Source organism: Toxotes jaculatrix, chromosome 1 (assembly GCF_017976425.1).
Source record: "Toxotes jaculatrix isolate fToxJac2 chromosome 1, fToxJac2.pri, whole genome shotgun sequence".
NCBI lineage: Eukaryota > Metazoa > Chordata > Actinopteri > Toxotidae > Toxotes > Toxotes jaculatrix.
In genome coordinates, this window is record NC_054394.1 from 21,328,883 (window position 1) to 21,347,644 (window position 18,762).

The 18,762-nt window shown below is 40.4% G+C and overlaps 1 protein-coding gene across 2 annotated transcripts in view; it reads right to left on the bottom strand.

The window, feature by feature from the left end:
- The window catches only part of ankrd11 (ankyrin repeat domain 11), a 95,320-nt gene that overhangs the window by 16,387 nt on the left and 60,171 nt on the right, over positions 1-18,762 (bottom strand). For both annotated transcript variants that reach the window (XM_041042474.1, XM_041042464.1), the window contains exons 3-4: positions 7,313-7,458; positions 4,542-4,674 (exon numbers count right to left, since the gene is read on the bottom strand). In XM_041042474.1, the coding sequence (XP_040898408.1) occupies positions 4,542-4,674; positions 7,313-7,399 (220 nt within the window). In that variant the 5' untranslated portion in view covers positions 7,400-7,458. The remainder of the gene's footprint in view (positions 1-4,541; positions 4,675-7,312; positions 7,459-18,762) is intronic.

The following is an 18,762-nucleotide window of genomic DNA, read 5'->3' on the forward strand; positions in this document are numbered from 1 at the left end:
ACAGCAGGAACCACAGAAGCAGTCCAAACATGTTTTTCTGAGCAGCAGAACAGAGAAAGTGCTACGCTAGCCTTTCCATACTATGTTTACAAGATTGGAAACCAGGAAGGCAGCTATTACCCTGATGTGCCCATGCAGAGGACTTCTACCAAACAACAAGCCCAAAGCCTCTAAAGCAAGATTCATCATCAGTGGCAGCAACTGGCTTGCTCATCTTTGACATGGACCATACTCCTGGGAGCACAAAATGCAAATGGGACTGTTTGTTTATAATTTTACAAACATTCGGAGCAGGTATGATCTGTTTCAAACTGACAACTTTTAAGTTTTACAAATAAGTATGATTTTAATTTGACAGGCAGGATGTTGTGGGCTACATACAAAATTTGTTCCACACTTGTATTAAGGATATGACTTCACTTTCACAGTGCCTGTGTTTAGCTAATCACCTTGAGAATTTAAGGAAAGATACAGATCAGAATGGTAGACACTTTCCTTAAACATGACTGCCCGGTGTATATGTATGATTATTAATCATCGCATGAACCAAAAATACACATTACATGTGTTTTACAGAATTATACCAATGTACAAACAATTACACAACACTGTGGGTCTGCTTCCATATTATGTCTTTCTGTTGAATGTCTATTTAGGGAATACTGCTTGGGCCTTTGTGTCTCAGTAAAATGATATTACTCAGCTTACAGACAGGGTTGAAACCTTACTCTCCTTATTGACTGAAACTTGACTAACAAGATAAGAGAAAAGGAGAATAAAAAAAGGAACGCAAGCTAGCTAGGGAGAGTCACCCTATGAATAAGACTGCCTACCTGAGCCACAGGAGGGGACCACATCAAACATAAATGTCAAGTTAGAATAGAGTTAGATTTTGATATGGCAGGCAGACAATACTACAGTGTTAGCTAACGCCAAAACAAAGACACTGTCTGGTTCAGTTAGCCAACACACTCCACAACAAGTAGAACCACTCTAACCGGTCCAACCAGGTATGTGTGACCGTAGCACATCAGACTGAAAAAATGTTCTGTTTAGGGAGTCATAAAAATTGCATAAACAGGAAGTTAGGGGAGAAGAAGCAGGAAGTGGCCAACAGGATGTTTTGTCAATGCTTTGTATTGAGCAAGAGACTCAAATATACGGTATGAACATAGTACAGTGTACAATGCTCTGTCTGTCATCTCTATCCAGCTGGCACATTTGTCACATATTGCTTTAATCAGTTAGGCAGTTAGTGTACAGCTTCTGTCTACTGGTTTTATTCAGCGCCAGTGTGAGTCTGGGGGGGCAGAAAGACAAATCTCTGTGTGTTATAAACTGCCAGGGGGAAAAGATGTATGGGCTGAAAATCTGTGCACACCACTGTCTCCTTTTGCAACCCCACTTTGCATGGCTCAGCTCAGACCTTCCTCCAAAGTTTACAAAGCCTGACCACCATTGCTGTGCCACAAATCTGACCCACTGGGAAAGACATGGATGGAATTACGATTAATATCCTAAAACGCTGCAAAAAAAGGATAAAATGGCTCTGTTGAGCACATTAAGGTAATCTACAAAACACAAAAAAAAGGACCTGACTTTGACTAAGTAACAGCAAGTCGGCAAAATTTGTTTGGCCATCAAGTGTTGGCTTTCTGTACTTTGTAAAAAAATCTCAAAACGTATCAAATTAAAAAATAAATAAAATAAAATAAAATATCAGATGCCAAATGACCCCACTGCAGCATATGCTTACAGTTATGGAACATGACACTTGTCAATTAATTTTGCGGGAACTAATAAATTAATCAACTCATTGCAATACTATAAAATATATGTACTAAATATGTCTACAACAAAATTGTTTGTTTGGCTGTAGCCAAACACAGTATGAGCAAACACAGAATGAAGTAATCAGGACGCGTTTGTCTCACTCTTTATAAATGATGGCTGTATTTTTCGGTTTGTTTGCAAACTAAAAGAGGAGGAGGAGCAGGAAGAAAAGATTTAGTTGTTTTCCTTTTGATGGAGCTCTTAACAAAAATGACCTGAAAATGCCAGTTGTTCGCACATGTAAACAGCATTTTCAGAATTATCCCTCTTAGTGTGGGCGTAGTCGTGATCTGTCAAGATTATTCTCCCATCTGACTGCTGTTGTGGATAGTGGTGGTGAGGAGGAAGAGGGGAGAGAGGAGCAGAAGGAGTATGACCTCAGGAAGGAGGAATGCTGCTGTCTAGCACTCCTCAGGAGGAGGTCAAGGGAGGCTTGGCGATTCTGTGGATGGAAGGATGAGCACTGAAATTTTGAGGGCTCCGATCAGCTTCATCTTGAATGATCAGATGTGTGCTATACAGAGGCACAGTCAGTACATACTCCTGTCCCCTCCTCTAGCTCGCTTATAGGTGCTTGTAATATTTGCAAACACTAAGCAGGCAACTTCCATGTTCATGCAAACTGGAGGCCAATTTGATAGTAATGCATACAAACAAGATCAGCATTACTGCAAAGGACTGTTCTGCCATCATAGAAAAAGGAAATACAGAGAAATACATTTAATGTCAGCCCACGCTCAGGTGAGAGCAGAACTTTCATTTGATATTCATCAGAAGACAGTTTCTTACACTAGATTTTAACATGCCAACAAAGAACACAGCTGAGACATTTTATACAAGGGAACAAAAGAAAGCCAAAAATAATAGAAACTGATTTGATAGGATTTACGAGCTACACAGTAGGGAATCTGCCTGTGGTGTCCTAAAATAATGCACGCCAGCTCTTAAACCAAGACAATCACTTGATTTGTAATGTTTCCCTTTTTGCCTGGTAGTTATTACAAAGCAACTGCTAATCTAAAATATTAACACTTTAAACAGAAGTCCATATCATTTCAAACAACATTCTATTATTCTTCCTTTCTATCTTACCTTTTAATAGCTACAAAAAATCAGTGGATAAATCAAATACCAATATACCAACACCAATATAAGATGCAGAATATTTAAGTATACCATACTATAATACCACAGAGGAATGGTGAGCTGGTAGTGGGGTAGGGTAGAGAGGGGGGTGGGTGCTGTGACGTGTTGGAGGTGTAAAATTTTGCAGAGCGGCTAGACACTGACCCAGCAGGGTCAGAACTTGAAAGGCAAAGCAACAAAGTCAGACTATAAAACATAGCTATGCAGAAAGAACTCAATATACAGTTGAGAAAGGAATGCAGACATATCAGTCCTGACGTACACAGATGTTGATACAGAGAAAATACATTTCTCCAACCAGGCATTAGGCTACTCACAGCTAAGAAAATCATCTTGCCTTTGGGATGCAATACATCCCAATGAACTTGAAGTACAATAATGACAGACAGATACTAACAACTCACCTGTATAAAGTGTGTGGGTTATGTAATGGCATGAGCACTGGAAACTTCCAGGCTTCTCGAGTTTGTAAACACAAGGAACTATTAAGAGACAGTTGTGTTCAAAATTTCTTGAGTCAAGGGCTGAAAAACCCTACGGCCCAATCCAATACCAGATCAAGCTATTAGCATACTAACAGACTGTCCTACTATTGTTCCTGAGATGAGAGTTCACACCTCCCCTTACTGAGGGGGGTGGGGTTGACCTCTTTCTTGAAGAAGCTACGAGAAGCAGCCTAAGAAAGCCAACAGGTAAGTAATATGAAACCAGTGAAGGAGACTAAAATAACAATAACAATGATAAATAACAAGCATACATTATTCTTGAAAAACAGCACACTAAATAATCTTGCAACATAAATGTAAGCATACAAAGTGTAATGGCATGAACACAAACACAACAGGGATTCAAGAGTGACAATTTAAGGGGTAATAAGGAAGCAAGCAAGAGTTTCTCAATCAAAAATGTCATACAAGTCCACATGTCTACAAAATACAAGTCCAATCTTAACCAAACAAGACCTTAAACCATAATGGTCATCTGTTGCAACACACACACGTTTGGCTTTCCACTCCTGCCTGGAGTGGAAAGCCTTTTTCAAGTCTAATCGCTGAACAGAAACCAATGTAGTGACTCAGCCAATACTGATGATGAAGGCGGTTACCAAAGCCTCTGAGTTGGACTACTATCAACAAACTAAATCCTGAACCCTTAAAGCCCAAAGTCAAACAAGCATGAGCAGTAGTCCTATTCTCCCTAATTAAAGAAAACACAAAGCCAGAGTCTTACCAAAGCCAGACCTGGTCAGGCCTGTACGTTATACAAATCCCCACTTAATTGGATCATGATTTTGTGTGGTCCTCCTCTCCTTTTCTGGCTGAGATCGTAGGAACAAACTCCTTGGTTCTGCCACAGACATACAGCTGACTTGAAGCTGGAGCTGAGAACCCTTTCACTTCAAAAAACCCAACCCCCCTATGGCAGAGCCTGGCTGACTACTTCCTGCTGGCTTTAGGGGATGTGAGGCAGTAACTCCCATTCCTTCTTGATTCCCACTTTAAAGTCACATGGAGGTGGAGATGTCAAAACATACCAGTAAATACAGTTTAATGTTCTCTTACCTGAGTCAGAATCTTTCTGGTCTCCATTAGCTCCAGCAGTGAAGGGCAGCTTCCTTTTAGGGGCCTTTTCTTTCATCTCTTTGACCCCATCACTGCGATCCAATTTGGGAGTCTTGTTTGACAACACTTTATCCTGTGAAAAAGACAAATCAAAACATGAACAACAATATAAGCAACATGGTTGAGAGGTAGAAGAGCTTTGATCAGAATAAAGAAACAGCACTGCAATTTAAATATTTACTTGCTTTTCGAATAGGAAGTATAAGGAGTTAAAATGAGACACTGGCCAACAGAGAAAAACATGTATGAGCCAGCTGTGGATTCTGCAGCCTCCTCCTGTATTCAGTTCTCTGCCCTGACTCTTCTTGCCATTATGGGCTTTGCAAAGCAAAACTTTTCAATGGAGTTTCCTCCTACATCCCTGACTCCCTGGCCACAGCACAAAAAGCCAGGAGCAGGGAGAGGAGAGGCTGACGCCAACTCAGCTTTGTGATCTACAGCTGCTGGAAACTATCACAAGGCCAAGTGTATGTGCTATCAGCAAATGCAAATTCTTTGTTCAGTGTGTTTCTTTGTTGTATTAGGATCTGACAGTGACTTCTGTGTCCTGACTAGCAGCTTCACAACAATTTGAACTGAAAAATATAAAGATGTCTGGTCTTGCGTAAAACTGTTTTGTAGGATTGCTATTTATAATAATTTTATTATTTTTTAAATAATCAATTAATTACTGGGAATTTATATACTCAAATGCCTATCATAAGTTTCTAGCTTATGATAGGCATAAGCTAGGGTAAGCATACAAATAATGTGAGTACTGTGGTGTAAGGTCACATGTTTAATCATAATGCTTCATGTACAGAGGGTTTACGGTCTCATAATGGAGAAGCAGGAGCAGTTCAGATGTCATGTATGAGCACTCACTTTATTTCACTTAATTTCTCAGTCCTACCTTCTGTCCCCTACTCATCTCTTTCTATCCTCAGGGCAGGTTTTCCATTATGTGTCGCCTCTTTGAACTCCTCCCCCTGCCCTGCCCCAGTCATAAGACTATGATGTCATGGTACAGTAGAGACAAACAGTGTCAGCTACAGTTAGCTGATCTCTCTCTCCCTCCCTTCCTCTCTCTGTCTGTATCTGCGCTCACCTCCACAAAGGCTTCAACAATAGTGACCACAATTCACACAAAAGGATGATGCACACATTTGGCATGTGCAAAAGCTACAGTACACCTAAGCGGGGAAACCAAGATGTGAGGAAGTGATCTGTTTAAGTGAAGAAAGAAAAAAAAACATATGACAGTAAATGTAGAGCCTGGTTCTACGTGGTATCAACTACATTTGTAGAAAATGGTCAAATCACTAAAAAAGCTTTTACTGTTTTGCTGAATTAAATTTACAGAAAGCTTTGACATCTAAAGACTTTCCTCAGATCTGCCTTTGTAAGACACCCTGTTTGGTGGTCTCCTAGCAATGCCTGCTCTTTTCGTCTGACTCCGTTTTCCACCCACCCCTGTGCGCTTCACTCCCTCCTTCCCTCCCTCCCTTCCTCCATGCCAGAGTCTGATGCAATCCTTTGCAGAGGGCTGTAAATCCATGCCTGCATAAGCTGTAGCTCTCCTCTCTTCGCCTCTTGGTGTTGCTGCTGGTAGCTTAACAGTTGGCACACACCATGACATCATCAAGCTGCGCCTAACACTTTGTTCCACTGCAAACAACATGACTGTACCTGTGTCAAATTAAGGAGACACTTCCTTCATAACTTGGGTTTCAAGTCTTAACAGGCCAACAAGGCTATAGATACTTCTGAATGTAGCTGAGAAATGCAACCTTTTTTTTGCTTGAATTTCAAGGACACAAACACTGTTTATCAGTGTCCAAAAATCAATTATGTAATAGTCTATTGTGCAAGTGTGCCATAAGTTGGTCCTGGAAAATACATCACATGAATGCGACTAATAAAAAGTGTAAATAATAGAATACAGACACAACAACCAGTTTGTTCTTGGTACCTGGGTGTGTTGTTAATCACTATTAATCGATATCATAAATAATGTTTGGTGCCTTCACATCTGTTGAGTAAATTACAGAGGCTGTGGGTCTATGCTGGGCAATAACATAAGCAATGGCTTACAGTGAAGCTATGGCAAGAACAAATTCTTATTGTATTTTATACACAGATGATATCTACTGATGTCTCTATCTGGTATTAGCTGGGGAGTTTGGTACCAGGTGATATCACTTTAATCGTAGATGAACAACCTAAGAAATATTTAGGGTTGAATTTTGGTTACTTTCATAAGGAATTACCCTTTGGCAACAGGTGTGCCTGCGTGTCACTATTCTTGGACATTCCATCTTGTTAACAATAGCTGTACTTTCTAATTCTAGTATATGAAAAAATATTGCACTGAGGTGCAAATCCAAGCCGAACTACAAAATGTCACCTCACTGACATAAATGTCATCACAGACAATGGGGAACTATCATATTGCTTTCCTCCTCCACAGAGAGGTCAGAGATCTGGATCCACCACAGAACAGCATCACTGAAACTTGCAGACGTTCCAGTATCACACTGAAAGACACTTGAGGGAACAGATGCTCTCCACTGTAGGGAATATACCCAGACCTTCCAGTTAAAGGATCGTCTGCCCACCATTAAAAAAGAAAAAAAAAATCCTCTTTATTTTAGCTAAAGTTCTGTCTGGCCTTTTATACAAACATTTGGTTATTAGGTATTCTGTATATGTGTAGGTTTTTTCAGTCTTACCTTCTTCCCACCCTGCTTTTCCACCATGTCGGTGTTGAGTGGGAAGTGGTCCAGCTGGGGGGTTTTAGAACCCCCACCTTTGGGCATCGTTCAGCTCTACCCACGCCAAGCTTCATTCACGCTGCCATTGCATCGTCATCAACCGTCTGGAACAAAGAGAAAGAAAAAAAAGAGAAGGTGGGGGAGGTTAGCACCTGGCCACTGTGTTTCTTTGAAAACACATTTACACACTGCCAGACAATGCAGCCATTAGCGGTACATCAAGCACTCTATTTTCAACCATTAGACCCTTGCTCTGGAGGTAGAGCAGTTGAGAGGGAGGACAGTAGGCCGGGTTGCAGCTGTGGCAGGCAAAAAGCTTATCTGTTCCCCAGGCTGAACTCAAAGAGCAAGCAAGCTGTGCTCAAATACCTTAAAACATGCTTGATAATATGTGGTAGCTTAAAGCAAGAGGCACATCATTTATTTCAGTCATACTATAACTAAAGCATTGATGTGTTGGAATTTAGGAATGGCAACAGGATAGAGAATGTAAGACACTCCATAACCCCCATGTTGTAGGCTACTGAGTGAGCTAGGAACAGCTGAGGAATGTCCTCAGGAACGTGACTGGCACGTCTCAACAAAAACCCAAACAGCTTCTTACCGTCATAGCCAGCCACCCCTTGTAATTGTGGATTACAAGGGGTGGCCTAATCCATGGTGCCCCTACCACAGTCAGTTAAAAAGATGTACCTTAGCCTCCTTACAGCAACAACTTGAAATCTATTTGGTAAGTTTGATTGGTTTTTTGATCATGAACATATGGAACAGAGTGTTCTGCACAACTTAATGTGCTCTGTGTTCTCATTGTCTACTTTGTCCTCTGTGCATGTACACAACAACAAAATGTGCATTACTATCCACTGCCTTCTTTCATGAAGAGAGGCCTTCAGCTTCACAGGGCCATGAATTAATCATACATTCCATCCCTCAATTCTCCCCTCCATAATGCACTTTCTCTTCTGAGTGCGTCCAAGTATGATCATCCTTGTGACTGAGCGAGTGAGTGAACAGATGAGACCATGGCTGCATTATTTTTTCTCTACTGTGAGACACTGGCACTCCTATCTTCCCTGGCGCCACTTCCATCTCCCAGCCCCTCCCCCACCCTCCTTCCTTTCCCTCCGCAGTTATCCTACTCAAAGACTGCTATTTATATCCCTCCAGTCAAGTCAGTCAAGTCAAGACAGCCAGCCAGCCAACCAGAGAGGCACACAACTACAGAGGATGTACTGCTCCCCTTTTACTGGTGTATGGAAAAAAAGACACGAGAGACACAGCAAACCACAGCCCCCTTCCTCTCTCCCATGGCTCATTGTTACTCCTTCTTTGCTACTGCTAGGCACTCACTTCACCGTCCCCTACACTCCCACCTCTCACCGCACCAAACAAAGTGGCAGGAAGGTCGACTACTCTCAGAAATAAACAAACCTTGCAGCAAGACACACACACCTAAAACTGGGTCAGCTGGGCTTCTAGAACAATAATCTCTATGCTATTTTGGGACTACTATGATGGGCTGTTATAGCAACTGAGCATTTCGCTGACATGCGAAATACAGGAAAATGATGTTTGCAAGCTAGCAGTCACACAAAGGTACACACATGGAGAGGAAACCCTGTTCAAAACCACAGGCCTCATTTCCTTTGTAATTCCATCCCAGTCAAATGATACACAACATCTGCTAACATTGTGTGTCTGAGTGTGTGTGTTTTACTCAGTGAAGTGTTGTTGCCACTAAATAGTTGATTATTTCATTATGTGCACTTGTGTGTACACGAGTGAGCGAATGTTTCTTTTAATTATTTTTTTGGGCATTTTGTGCCTTTATTTGATAGCAACAGCAGAGACAGACAGGAAATGTGGGAAAGAGAGCAGGAGAATAACATGCGGCACGGGGTCTGGGGGCTCAATACTCAAGACATTTGCGTCCATGTGGTGTGCGCCCTAACCATTTGGCTAATGGGTCGCACCTGTATGTGAACTTTTTCACCAATTTGTATATGCAAAACAATGTTTCTGAATATCATAAAATATCTTATATATCTTCTGTAATGCTCATGACTTCTTCCTCAGAGCAGTGTACTTCGAACAAAAACAGCAGGAGGTGGCAAAAATGTGCCAAAATGTTAAAAACACAAAAGCAGGGGAAGAGTGGACACCATTTTTAGATTAGGAATGCAACAAAAAAGGCAACAAATGTAACACCATTAACCCAAATTTATGACATTATTAAAAACGACAATAACAAAACAAAGAATTAAAGAAAAAGTCTGCCTATTATAATTTATACTACGTTTGCCAATACTGTGAAAATGGTTGCCACATTTTTATTGCTAGGAGTGGCAGCAGAGTGTCTGAACACCCTATATAATCCTTTAATGAAATGATATGATTTTTATCATATTTTACATGATACATCTCCCTTTTGGGAGAAAACCAATGAAAACTAAAAGGTGCTATCTTGGCAACCACTAAGGTTACGTATAAGATACAATGCGTAGATATAAAATTTCAACAAAAATATTAATTTTTGAGAGAAATTATATCATCTGTAGGTATTCTAACAGGACAGTCAGGTTTGAGATATGAGTGACCTACTGACTACTGTCTGCTGACCGTCGCATCTCCTAGTAATACCCATGCCCTGACAAGAGAAAAACGACACAAGGAGCAGCCCTGTTTAGTTTTAATGTTTTATGTGTGACGTAAATCCAGTTAAACTTGGCCACGGAGATGATGACTGCAGAAGAGAGTTGGTGAGAGGTGAGCCAGAGAAGCAATCTCTTCCAAATGAAGGACAGGACCTGCCAGTACTACTCTCCATCCTCCCTTTCTCCCTTGCATAAACACACACACCTTTCTTTCTATGTCCCCTGTTACTTTCTCTCTTCATCCTCCTGTAGCATCCTCTCTATCCTCTGAGCCACTCCCTCTGCGGTCAGATAGAGGCCAACACTTCAGCATATTGCAGCATACTGTGTGCACACTCACAGATGCGCTAACACACCACACAGTACATCAGGATGTCAGAGTACAAGCTTGGTTGATTTGGGAAACACGTAACATTAAGGCTGACTTCAGACTAAGTGCAGTGATTTGAAAACGTACAAGCTAAAATCTAAATCACTTTCTCTGTGTCTAACAATTTCACAACTAGTGAAACTGTAAAGCAAAATGAGCACTGGCCATTTGATTAATTACAAATGATTTCTCCTGGTTACAGTACATGTCATATGTCCAACCAACTTTGCAGCTAGTAGCTTTGCTAACTAGTAGTGGCCCCCAGAGTAGATTCAATAATAGTGCAAGTCCTTATAAAGTCTATGAACAGGTCTAAATGCAGCCATATTTAATAATAGTACATACTGCTGAGGATTTACTCCTTTAAACATCAATGTTATATTAAAAAATAATGTTATGGTATGGTGTAAAATCCTAGGATGCATACATACAGCCTCGTTTATTAAGCTAAGACAATCCACCATGTAAGACCTACTGTGTCTTCATGATAGTGCAAATCATTCAAAAATATTAGGTTTTAAAAATGTGTGTTTCAGAGTTCTGCTGCACTAAAACTGTACACAGCTATGACCTGAAACCTAAAAGGCTCATGCACCAATTTCTACCATAACAAGTTTTAACCTAGCAAGAAATTCTGCTGCAACATGCACTCTTAATTTTAAACGGGGAAAATACAGCAATGGGAAAACATAAAGATGTTAACCCACACACACACACACACACAGCTGAGAAGAAGTGAAGGTGCAGGTGCAGAGATGAAAAGCAGTTGTTTTCTCCAACCCCATGCCACTCCTAACTCATGACTCTCATTGTACACACAAAAACACACCTCAAATTTTCCACACTGACAGCTGAACAACACAGCAGCTGCATACAGGGATGGGCATGTTACTCTCTGTCTGTCTGTGCTCGTGTGTGCTCTGTACACAAACCCCATTGCTTATTGCACAATCAGATACAAATCAGCAGCACACTCCCTGGCAGTAAGTCAACTGATATCTCGGTGTTGGTTAACAGATATGCTACGGCTTATATATAGTAACATAAATGGAGAAGCAAATGTTATACAGGTCAAAGTGTCCTCATGCCAGAGATGTTTATGAGTCACAAAATGCAAGTTTCTCCTTTTATAAGGGAAGGTTTTCTCCTTTGGAAAGTTATCATCCTGCTACAGCAACAGTAATTAATTACTGAAATTAAATCGGAGCATGCATCAGAACTGACATATTCATACATCCAACTGGCAAAATTAAAGATTTTCATTTGAATAAGTGTCTGTTAAATCATTATCTATCAAATGAAGTAACACAATGGTGATGGAGCTTATGGCCTACTGATGAAAGTATTGCAGTATTTAGATAGTTGCTGTATTAAGAACTGGTTTGTCTGTGGCAACATTCCAAGAAAAAAATGCAGGACCAAGTTACTGCTAAAGCAAGCCAAACATTTCGTACTGCTCCAGCTTCACATTAAAAGCATTTAGCCGACAAAATGCGAGTTGACTTTTATTATGAAGTAGTCACAGGAAATGCAATGTGTTTGTCAGTGAGCCTAGAACTTACCGCTATCGTTCATCAAAAATGCCTCTACAAAACAAGACAACGGTCATTTTGGACAGCGGATCAGTTTGCAGGGAGTAATGGAACAAGAAGGAGAAGCCACAGTGAGCTGCTAGATGAAGAGCTGCAGGCGACAGGCTGCACACCTCCGACTTCTCAGCGAGGTAACCAACTCCTTTCACTGTGCCCTGCTGTTTGCAGACTCTTGCCGTGTGCAACATAAAATAAGATCACGGTTGCTCACAGCCATCATTCTGTGAAAAAGGCCAATTATTGCCCGACTTCTTTATTAAAACAACAATAGTTTGTTTGACTGCCCCCCAGAATTCTGTGACCTGTGGTATTAAGCCGCATCATTTGTGTCACCAGCCAGGACTGAAATCTTCAAGATTGCCACTTTAAATATGTTAAAAAAAAAAGTGTACACACACACACACACACACACACACAGTGACTGTGGTCAAATGCATCTTCTGTTGCTGCGTACCATTGCTTCCCACAGTCATCCGCATTCTGATTACACATTCACATCAAATATCACAAGCTCTCTTATTCCAAACAGAGATTTCTCACCAGCACATGTCATCAAGCTATCCACACCTTGACAATACTTCAAGAAAAAAGATGGATTAATTCTGAGTACTAGAACAAAGCTTCTATAAGAGCATACATTATTCATGATCAGTCATTTTGAAATTATTCTGAAAGATGCTATTTTTTTGTTAATTGTGATCACAATCTCTGTGACCACTTAAGAAATACTAGAGAATGCCAGCTGAACATGTCCAGTTTTACCTCCTGTTCTGACATAATTATATACAGTATATACCAATTAAAGACAATTTAACAGATCATTTTACATATCTGAACAACAACCACAATCTATATTAAAAGGAAGTCCTCTGGTTGCTCTGATATTAAACTTGTGACATATCATCTAATCCTAGTTTGTGCATGTATGTACCCTGTAGCGCCCGTGGCAGTCTATTGACATGTCATGCAGGAGAATGGTCTATAGAAGGACAACAGCAGCAGCAGCTAGCTAGCCTGTTTGGTGTGCAAATAAAGCCAGCCGGGCTCGGCTGCTGTATCCTGGCAACCAGAGCCCAGCTTGGCTGCTCAGTCCCTGACCTGGGCCCATTCACTTCATTATAAACCTGTGTAGAGAAAGAAGAGACCGACAGATGAACACACATACACAAACATGAGCTAACACATACACAAGCGCTGAGAGGAGAGATGCATTATGCCAGAACAGAACTGTGTGCTTACAAAAGGAGTAAGGTTTACTGTGTGCATAGTGTTGAATCAAAGAACACTGATTATCTATGCTTCTTGAGGGTGGAGACCAAGCTCCTACATGAGTTTTCACAGTAGGGTTTTTTGGAAAATATATGGGTTTAGTATCCTACATTCTCAGTATACACAAGTGTTAGTTTGTATTGCAGCAAGCAAAAGTTTTTGGGTTAAATAGTGTTAGATCACAATCTTTCATTTCTTTTCCTACTTAATAAAAAGGTCCTCGTGCTTAAATGTCGCAATGAGCAGCAGGTGATACACAAGGGCATCTGGAAATGACAAAATATATTTGAAATGTGAGTGAGTGGGAGTAAGTTCTATTATCCATAAGGCTCTAGGAGTATAGAGAGCCAGAGAGCAAGAGAGGAGTGAGATGTGGGGAGGAATCCAATCACTTGGTCTGCTTTCCTATTCTGAGCACGTTCACTCTCCCTTACACCTCTCTGTTCCATCCAATAACAGCTCAGTGCTTGCTGCCTGCCTGCCAGTCTGGTAAATCATACTGTCTTTGCCAGTGACCTCACTAAGATAGTTGCAGGCCTGTATATATATGCAGCTAGGCTACAGGAAAGGCCAGAGACAATCTAGTGCTTTTTGGCTCTCTCCTCTCCAATCCCTCAGCTTCATCAGTGCTCTGACTCATTCTCATTTCTTCCCCCTCTCCTCTCTGAGTACTTCTCTCTCATCTGCCTTTCTCTCTATTCTCAATATCTCTCTCTCTCCTCTCACAGGCAAAAGCCTGACATTGCCACAGCAACGTGTCAGTGCGCACACATACACACACACACACGCACACACAGAAAGCCTGTTGCCTAGCAACTCAAGGATGAGACAGATGCAGGCCTATCAGAGAAGCTAGTGAAAAAGCCGTGAACGGAGAGAGGGAACCTATTGACAGAAGAGTGTCTCTGCATATCAACCTCAAGCAATGAGGATTCAATCACTTTCTGACCTTTGGATCACCATCTGACCAAACAGAGTTGTTTCATTCATTCACAGACTCCTATGTGCTGACAAATGTAATTTCTAACACAGATATTACACAGGAGTGCACAGATTGTTGTATATAGTCACGTTGTATAAGTGTTTGTACACTGCAAAATAGTCAGGACAATGACACTAGTGGCTGTTCAGTAAAACTGTTCTATTCCTGAAAACATTAAAACTGTTTGTAGTGAACACACTGTGTAGTGACGTAATCAATATAAGATTTCATAACTACCACCACTACAACAAACATGACAACAACAACAACAACAACAACAACAAAAAATGCCACTTCAAACATTAGATGAAGCCACATTATCTGCTCCAATTCTCTGGATAGCTTGGCCTTATTTTCATGCCGAGCCCCCTGACGGTTGTCAAACAGGACTGATGGAAAAAAACAACAGTGTGTTTGGTAAAGCCATCTTCCCATGCAGCCTGTACCCAAGCTGATTAGGATCATAGTCACACAGAGCCAAGCACAAAATGCACCAAAATAACAAGAATTTATCTTGAAGGTGTCCTAGTTACCAGACTATATTCTTTAAAGGGTGACTTTGAGGATTACAGTTAGAAATTGTTTGGCACAAGCTAAGTCTGTTATATGTGTGTATGCGGCAGCAAGTATGAAGCAGCTCAATGGCTGGCCACTTCCAGCCTTACCCTTAAGTTACACCCACACTGAGCAGCTCACTGAATTTAGATCCCAATACAGAAACAATTCTGTACAGATAAATATTCTTAAGAGCCAGCATAAATGATAAATATTTTGTCACATAGTTACTAATTTTCAGTAACTGATGCCATGTAGTCTTTCAAGCCTCCATGCTTTCAAATCTAACCCATTTTAACATTCTGTGATACTTATATGCTAATCTATTCTTGACCTATATAAAGATCAAAACAAAGTCACACTACCTTAAGTTCTCAAGTCGAATAACTCAAGACAGTGGACAGTGGAATTATTATTAATCATAATTATAACTACTAATTTGAGGGAAAATACTGCTGAATATAACTTACTTTTGCCATAAAATCACCCAAGATTTCAAGCTGAGAGGCAAGGGCCAGTTTGCACTGGAACCACATGATCATTACAACCCCGTGTACAGTACTGAATATGCTTACTGCCACTGCTTGTATAGAAAGCATTATATTTTGGACAACGGAGGATCAGTGTCAAGTCTGGCTACATTTAACAAGAATTAGTCAAACGTAAAACCAGAAGCAAGAAAACCCACTGCAATGAAAAAGCATCTCAGACACGATGAAACATTTTGCTCCAGCATGGCAGGAATGTAAAACAATAAACCATTTAATGCGTTGCAGGCGTCTGGAGGGATTAAAGATACGACTAGAGGTAGCTCTTCACATTTCCTTACAACACACAGAAACAGACAGCATTCAGCTTTTATACTGCAGGTTGAAATATAGTTAAAATAATAATTCAGGGGGACCAGCAGAAGATTTGCAACAGGTTCATGTTGTGGCTAGCACATCAAATATAAATTTGGTAATTACATAATCCTGCTTTATACAACTAATCTGTGTTGGCCTGTCTGACAATATGGGAGAGCCTAAATAAAGAATGTATCTCTGGTAAAGACTAAAAGGTCTTGACTCTTTCAACATGAAACTGGTGAAAAAAAAAAAAACAACAAACAAGAAAGTTGGAAACTATATTCCCATAAAGAATGTTTGAAATGTTTCAGTGCCTGACAAAAAAAAACATGGCTGATCATAACAGCAGAAACAGAACATAAAACAGTGTATAGGTATTTATGCCTTGTTGAACGTGGAATATCATGTAAGCTTTCAGTTAAAATGATTCCAATTAAGTATTAGAAGAAAGATTCAAGAATAAATACAAAATTAAAACTACACCCAACTCTGCAAATAGACTGCTATACAACCCATTCAATACAAACAGAAACACAATATTCTTCACAGAGCTAGAGTAACAACATGGATATCCACTAAAGATCGACATGATAAGATACACAGATTCAAATGCAACTGTAAAAGATGACAATGCAACTCCCAAGTATTATTCATACAAACAGAAAACCAACATGAGTGTATGAAATCTGGATCAAATTTAAACCATCAGAGCCAGCAGCGGGGGTTAACACCACAGCCTGAAGTGCTTTCCCATTCCTCATACAGCATTTGCAGCCTCTTGCATTCAGGCTCTTACACTAATCATACTGGTGACGTCAATTAAAGACTGTGAATGTTCAGTGCTTAAAGTGGACACTGGAAAGAAAACTCAGCTTTGAAACACCAACATGCTTCATGTTGGGAATACTGTCACCATTGTCCTGACAGCTACCATGAAACTTCTAAAAACAGCAAGGAAATCAGTGAAGAATTGCTGTAGGTGCTGGTAAAACTGTAATATATTTCTATTGGCTGCATGCATTCTGAAATGTAGAACCTTTTTTGTTTTTTTAAATATAAATAATGTGAAGTTAAAGGCATATTTATTCTGCTTTCCTTTAAAGTTTGTAGTCTATAATAAAGGCCAGCAATAAAAGATAAGTAAAACCAGTTCTGTTGATTATTTTAATTTCGAACCATTTAGCACAGCTGGAGAAGGGAGATGGCATACGTCAGAGGTCCCAGGCCAGAAATGAACTTAGGACATGATGGTTATATGTTATGTGCTTTAGCTCACTGAGCAATGAAGCCACTCCATCTGCCTATTACTGTAAAGTGTGCAACATGTTAAGATGTGAGTGAGTGTGTGAGAGATCTAGATCATTATCCTCCTGCAGGAGAGTGACAGAAAAGATAAATGATTGGATGTGTGTGTGCTGTGTGCCTGCTTGAGAGAACATGAATGAGTGTGTATGTGTTCAAGTAAGTGTGTATGGTCGTCGAAACTGAGGCACGGTGACTGGATCTACATTAATTAAGGACTACGTGAGGAGGTAAAAATAAATGCAGAGCAGAGGGAGAAAGCCTGGATGGATAATGAAAAGAGAGAGAGAGAGAGAGAGAGAGAGAGAGAGAGAGAGAGAGAGAGAGAGAGAGAGGCAAGGGAGGAGAGACACAGAGGGTGGATATGACCTTTCCACAGATGAGCTTCATAATGTCTCTCATGCACATGCACAAACACACAGATATACACACAGATATACACACACACACACACACACACACACACACACACACACACACACACACACACACACACACACACACACACACACACACACAGACTGATGTAAAAACTGCCAAAATCTAAAAAGCATCCCACTTTGAACCAGACTGTATGCTGTGATGCAAATCTGATAAAAGTTTTGGTTAAAAACCACACTAGTTTCATACAGGGGGACAAATGCCACAGACATGTAAGACACTATTTCTGGCAGCCATATGACGTGTCTCTTGCAGGCCTAGCTACATGTGATGCACATTCTTTATCTCTTGTTGTTTATCACTTGTCGTTTACCGTAAGGACTTCTATTTTTTGTCCCATAGGGCATCTTCACTGAGTCTCTCTTGCACACACCTACTTGGGTTTCATTACTACCTGCACCTCACGCCACTTTGTGGCTCTTTGTCTTGGTATCATCAACATTTGACTCATGCCCATTTTCGTGCCAAAAAGTACAGGTTAACCAACACTATATAAAAATATCTCAATATAGTAGATTCATTTGGCAGATGTATCTGTCCACTGTGATTTAGCATAAGCACACTCAGTCTTTACAGGAGTAACAGCTAGACGTCATCAAAATTGAAGTCGTGTTGCTCCTGAACAATAAGGGAACAACAACAAAGCAAAAAAAGCCGATACCTGTCTATTGCAATGAAAGCCAGGGGCGGACGGAACCCTTCTTTATATTAAAAATAAAGAAAGAAAGAAAAAACAAATGGTGGAAGCAGTGATTGCACATATCAAGACATCAGACACAATAGTGATTGACTTATTTCAAAAAGATAAACTGTTTTCTATTGTGGACGAACATGTTACATGATAACACATAAATTCTCATCTTAACTGACACAATCCATGATCTAAATGTAAACAAAGGCAAAGTCCCTCAGTCAAACATAAGACTGGAACCTACAGTTACTGGAAAATGATTGATGAGAAACAAAAGTTAAAAGTATACATGAAAAACATTTACGTTTGTTGAGCTGTTGAGATGTTAATGAATTTAGTTCTCTTAAATCTGGACTGGTGCACCAGTGCTCCTACTAGTCCGGAGCCTAGGTGATGTGTAGTAAATCCTGTGTTGGAAATTGCTTGTGTCTACTTAAGCCTAGAGGGAATAGATGTCACATGTTATGAAGAAACTTGAGGTGCTGGTGAAGACGCCTATGAGAGGGAACAGCCAATATATCATAACTGTGCTCTTAAACATTCTGCCGCACTGCTTGCTGTTATTACACAGGAATCAGAAGGTGAAACAGGCAGCTGACTTGGCAAATATGAAGACAGAGGAAGAGGAGAACCATCAACAGAGACCAGCAGCAGACAGGCAGCCAGACAAGCAATCTGATCCCTACAATGACAGAAGAACGCAG